This window comes from Priapulus caudatus, unplaced genomic scaffold (genome assembly GCF_000485595.1).
Source record: "Priapulus caudatus unplaced genomic scaffold, Priapulus_caudatus-5.0.1 Scaffold819, whole genome shotgun sequence".
In the NCBI taxonomy this organism is placed as follows: domain Eukaryota; kingdom Metazoa; phylum Priapulida; class Priapulimorpha; order Priapulimorphida; family Priapulidae; genus Priapulus; species Priapulus caudatus.
The window spans coordinates 46,748-52,371 of record NW_014577880.1 but is presented as its reverse complement, the minus strand read 5'-3'; the positions used below and the strand labels follow the sequence as shown (position 1 = coordinate 52,371).

The following is a 5,624-nucleotide window of genomic DNA, read 5'->3' as shown; positions in this document are numbered from 1 at the left end:
AGAAAAATATCATTATGTCTAGACATTTAATAAAAAAACTTGCCCTATTTTCAGCCCCCTGATTTCCTATTATACTTATAGTTCGTTTGTTCCTTTTGACAACTTGAAAAGGTCATTCAAGAGTCTCCTATAATGTGTTCAGAATAGCTTAGAATGCACCAAATTGCACCATTCTTTTAAAAAAATTCCGGGGGAGCATGCCTCCAGACCCCCCTAGCATGGCAATGACCTACGACCCTCCCATTGCTCGCTCCTCCGTTTGCTAATTAAAATTTCAGCTGAAAATTAAATTATCCAATCTCATCCCTGTATGTTGGACACCCTTGTTCACAAGTTAATTTCTACCCATGAACACGTGTATTTTTATTTCCTTAAAGTTCATTACCGTCGGAAACTTGTCATGTACAATAATAATCAGATTTGGAAAAACGAACCTATTTTCAAGCTGTTTTAAATCAACAAGCCTAGTGCTATCTGATAGGTGCTCATTTAAATTCTTATTAGAAACCGGATAAGATGAAGACTGCGATGGGGAAGACAAGCAAAGGTGTGGCAGCTGAAGGTGGGCCTTTTGAAGACCGAAAACTTAAACGCAAATCTCCAGACACTGACAATGCTACAGGTGAGAGAAATCACAACACAATGCAAACTGTAGGTACCCAGTGCAAAGCAATGCGACCAAACATTTCTTAGATGTACAAGAAAGCCAAGAACATTTTAAGCGCAATATTCGCCAATGTATCAGAACATTCATGATGTTTGTGTGAGTGAGTGTTTGTGTGTGCGTGCGTGCATGCGTGCATGCGTGCGTGCGCGCGCGTGCGTTTGTGTGTGTCGGTGTGTGTGTGTGTGTGTGTGTGTGTGTGTGTGTGTGTGTGTTTGTTTGTTTGTGTGTGTGTGTGTGTGTGTGTGTGTGTGTGTGTCCATCCGTCTGTGCGTGCGCGTGCGCACACTGAATAGGTTTCTCTAAGGTAAACATCTGAGAAATATACTCATTCCCCATATTCCTATACATTCATATGTCCTACAGATCACCAATTATGTTTGTTGTATGTAGAAAAGCCAAGCAAGAAGCAGAAACTGCCAGCAGAGAAGAAGGCTGCACCAGGCGGGAAGGAGGACAGGCCACAACTTCACGAACTGAAGAAGAAGGAGCGGAAAGTCGTTCGACAGCAGCACACCAACAAGAATTATGATCTTGCTGTCCAAGCAAAAAAAATCTGGGAAGAACTGAGAAAGTGAGTCACAACGAGCATCTTAGCGAGCATGTCTAATTAAAACACCTGTTTTGTCATCATCTGCCATCATCATAATTTGTGGGAACAAATTTAATTACCTCCGCCCAACAGAGTTGGAGGAGGTTATGTTTTTGCTCTCGTGTGTTCGTGTGTTCGCGCGATCGATATTAGCGCGTCGAGTCGTATGGCATATGGCGTATGTCGTTGGCGGTCGATCGATATCACCCAGCGAGCCAGCAAGCCAGCGAGCCCAGCGAGCCAGCTCGTAACACATACATGTTACATGGAAGACATGTACATGTCAGTACGCTGGCGTATATCGTGGGTTATTCGTGTGTTCGTGAGTCGTATGGCCTATGTCGTTGGCAGAGGTATGCACTCCGTGAGTGCACTCTGTCTAGTTCTGATTGAAATACACTCTGTGTGCAGTCCAACATGTATGTAAGAATCTCTGAAGGGTAACCCCCGAAAATTCTTTATAGATGCGTGTATATTCTGTAGAGGTGGTTTCAATGTATAACTGCCACTCAAGAGAAACACCAAACATGTCTTTCGCTGGCAGGCCATAGATATGACTGTTATAACATGCTTTATCACATTTAAAGCTGTATTTTTTGCCAGGTGGTAAGTACCTTTGTAGGCAGAAAACTGCTGCTTGCTTCTGTTAATATAGAATTCCTGCTCATCTACCATTTTTCTTCTCCGTTCTGGCGTCTCTAGACAGGATGTGAGTGATGCTGAGAAACAGAAGCTCTGTGCTCAACTGTGGAAGATGATAAAAGGCAAGTCGCCGGAGTTGATTTTCGCCCACGACACAGTGCGAGTCATCGAGTGTTTGGAGAAGTACGGTAGCGCCACCTACAGGAATGCACTGTTCGAGGAATTGAAAGGTTCGAACGTGGCAGTGACTTAATGCGTGGAGTACTGTAGTGAGATCTCGTGATGGAGAACATGTGCTTCCTTATGTCTTCTAATTAGCTCACGTTCCATAACGATTGTTGAACTGTGAACTTTGGAAGTTACATTTTCTGCTCGTAGGCTTTGCTTCTTCTTTGTTTGACATCTTCATGTCGTCTTCTTTCATCTCTGTCTGCTTCCTTATTATCTTCATGTCCTCTTTCTCCTCCTCCATCTGCATCTTCTACATTATCTTCGTGTCCTCTTTCTTCTCCATCTGCATCTACTTCATTATCTTCATGTCCTCTTTCTCCTTCTCCATCTGCATCTTCTACATTATTTTCATGTCCTCTTTCTCCTCCTCCATCTGCATCTTCTTCATTATCTTCGTGTCCTCTTTCTTCTCCATCTGCATCTACTTCATCATCCTCATTGCCATTGTCTTCTTCCCATAGTACACAGACTCGAGTGTATTAACTGTGTTGCTGCACACTGATAGATGTTGTGATCGTGAACGATCGTGTTCGTTTCAGACATGATAGTGCCTATGGCAAAGTCGAAATACGCCAAGTTCTTCGTGGAGAAGTTGATAAAGTACGGAACGAAGGTGCAACGAAAAGCCATCTTCCACAGCTTCTCTGGACAGGTGCGTGTTCACGACGACGCGTGTCTGTCCGTTTTAAGCTCTCGTATTAGTTCTATACTGCAAGCTAACAGCTTAGCTAGCGTACTTTGTTTGTAAATATGCCTGCAGCATTTTGTTGTTCTCAAGACATATGGCCAAGCAATTTACAGTATGCTTAAATATATATACTATAGATCACTATAAGTAATCAAGTATAGATACAGTATACGACCTAACACTACCAGTACGATCATCAACATAGTAAGAACTGCTTAGATGCTAAGAACCAGATAAAATCTAATGTACATGAATGTGCAAGAACCTGAACGCAGTGTACAGTTTTCGATCCTGCGCGACTGTGCCGCTGTGACCTAGTTGTGTAACCGCTGCGCGCTGGTACGTGAGCGTGCCCAACGTATATGTGACAGGTGGAAAGTAATGACGTACTAGGCAGATACACAGCCTGCACAGCGAATTCGTCGAACTACTTCTACAACGAAGATTGCCGCGCAGGCGGGCCAGCGTCAGGGCGATGGTGCGGCGAAGACGAGTTCTACCATATGCGACAAAGCTCTCGCAGTTGTTGTGCAAGGGTACAAGATCCGCGTCGGGCAAATCCGCGGAAGTTTGCCGTCGCGTAACGGCCGTAAACGTGGCGGTAAACAAACCGTGTTCCCGGAACATTTGTTTTTCCGCACCCAGAATGCCATGTGAACGTACGACACGGAGAAATGTTGACATGTTTACGTGCAATAAGTTAACGCACACTGCTTCTGCTACACACATGCTGTCTTCCGACTTCCCTGCCTCTCGATGTATTGGATATTATTATGTTCCGTGATCTTGTTTTTCGTCGGCAAGTTACAACGAGTTGATAATATTGTATTTATCACTAAGCGAATTCCGAACAACATCTTAAGAAAGTGAGCGACTTTGGTTAAAGTGAATCTACTTTTGCGATAGGGAGATGAAATCACAGGTCCGCTCGATCAAGATATTCGCGGCCCGCGAGGGAAGCCCGAACAAGGAAGGAAGGCGATCTACTCCAGCATTCAAGGAGAATCTGCTCAAACCTAACGAAAAGTGTAGAATATCTATTTCCATCTCTCATACTACACTGTACGTCCAGTACACCACGCTGTACCTCTATCACGTCATGCTGTACCTCCACCACACCACACTGTACGTCCAGTACACCACGCTGTACCTCTATCACGTCATGCTGTACCTCAATCACACCACGCTATACGTCCGCTTGCAGGAATGTGTTGCAGCACAGCATCGTGCACCGAGTCTTCCTGGACTTCTTCACGCACGCCGCCGACTACGCGCCGAGGTCAGAGGTCATCGAGGCCCTGCGCGACACCGTCGTTCACATGGTTCACACGAGAGAGGGCGCCAAAGTAGCGATGCACTGCGTGTGGCACGGCACGGCCAAGGTAATGCGCGTGGCGCCATCGCGCGGGTGGTGCGGCCGTCGCGCGTTACAGCAATTCGACTGTTCTTTTGTTTATAGCAATTCGACTAAGCGGTGGATTAATACAGCAGTGGAACTCTCTTGTGTGGTCTGTGTTTTACTGCGTGTTCGGTTTAGTGTAAACAGGGATGATGATATAAATTCAAACTTGTGTTGTAACCGGCATAATCTTTAATAACTCATACAGTGTAGACACATCGCACAAAGACAATCACACAAAACCACGCACACGCGCATGGCACGCGCGTGTGCCTCCTTCCGCGACCAGAACCAGCATCCTTCCTCCTACATCTCTGTTCTATATATTTCCCCCAAAACTGCTACAAACATACTGCACGCGTTCCCGTTCTCTCAGACCGAGTCCTACCCCCATTTCAGAATGACCCTAGAAACTGCCTAACCTAAAACCCGCTTATCCAACTCCCTGTAACATCAATGCAGCCGCCCAATATGTGTGACGCTGCGTCTACACAGACTAACTGGTCCGTCACCAAACTACCCTAGTCTAGCCTCGCTGACTAATTCATGTAACACGTGCAAAACACATGTTACATTAGTAATCAGTGCAATCTGTAACCTAGCTTCATGACGAAGCTAGTCACGTCATTCCGCGGCTTTCTCTCTCGCGACGATAGCCCCCTGGTGGTGGTTGTGGTGTCCCGCCATGTTATTACTCGCAGAATCGTAGCGGGCGCCTGCGTGATGGCTGACACCGGGTGACTCCGGCGACGCATTGATTGTCGGCACGGTTTTTTGTTGCTCTATCAGGACAGGAAGCACATTCTTAAGAGTTTGAAGACGCACGTGGTGCGCGTGTGCGTGGAGGAACATGCGCATCTGGTGCTGCTAGCACTGTGTGACGTCGTCGACGACACGAAACTCATGCAGAAACTCGTGCTATCTGTAAGTAGGGACTGTGTGGTTCTGTGTAGCAAGAGTGTAGCGTGTAATAACTGTCTAGCTGTGTGGTACTGTGTGGCATGCATGTAGAGTGCGTGTAATTGTGTGGCATGCATGTAGAGTGTGTGTAACTGTGTGGCATGCATGTAGAGTGTGTGTAACTGTGTGGCATGCATGTAGAGTGTGTGTAACTGTGTGGCATGCATGTAGAGTGTGTGTAGCTGTGTGGCATGCATGTAGAGTGCGTGTAACTGTGTGGCATGCATGTAGAGTGCGTGTAACTGTGTGGCATGCATGTAGAGTGCGTGTAACTGTGTGGCATGCATGTAGAGTGTGTGTAACTGTGTGGCATGCATGTAGAGTGCGTGTAACTGCGTGGCATGCATGTAGAGTGTGTGTAACTGTGTGGCATGCATGTAGAGTGTGTGTAACTGTGTGGCATGCATGTAGAGTGCGTGTAACTGCGTGGCATGCATGTAGAGTGTGT

At 46.2% G+C, this 5,624-nt stretch overlaps 1 protein-coding gene across 1 annotated transcript in view; it reads left to right on the top strand.

Annotated features, from left to right (window-relative positions):
- Nucleotides 1-5,624, top strand: part of LOC106813749 (pumilio domain-containing protein KIAA0020 homolog) — a 15,971-nt gene that overhangs the window by 1,252 nt on the left and 9,095 nt on the right. Inside the window, exons 2-9 of the mRNA XM_014817968.1 lie at nucleotides 505-622; nucleotides 1,058-1,238; nucleotides 1,959-2,128; nucleotides 2,669-2,781; nucleotides 3,274-3,470; nucleotides 3,724-3,843; nucleotides 4,022-4,199; nucleotides 5,006-5,140. Of these exons, the coding sequence (XP_014673454.1) occupies nucleotides 505-622; nucleotides 1,058-1,238; nucleotides 1,959-2,128; nucleotides 2,669-2,781; nucleotides 3,274-3,470; nucleotides 3,724-3,843; nucleotides 4,022-4,199; nucleotides 5,006-5,140 (1,212 nt within the window). The remainder of the gene's footprint in view (nucleotides 1-504; nucleotides 623-1,057; nucleotides 1,239-1,958; nucleotides 2,129-2,668; nucleotides 2,782-3,273; nucleotides 3,471-3,723; nucleotides 3,844-4,021; nucleotides 4,200-5,005; nucleotides 5,141-5,624) is intronic.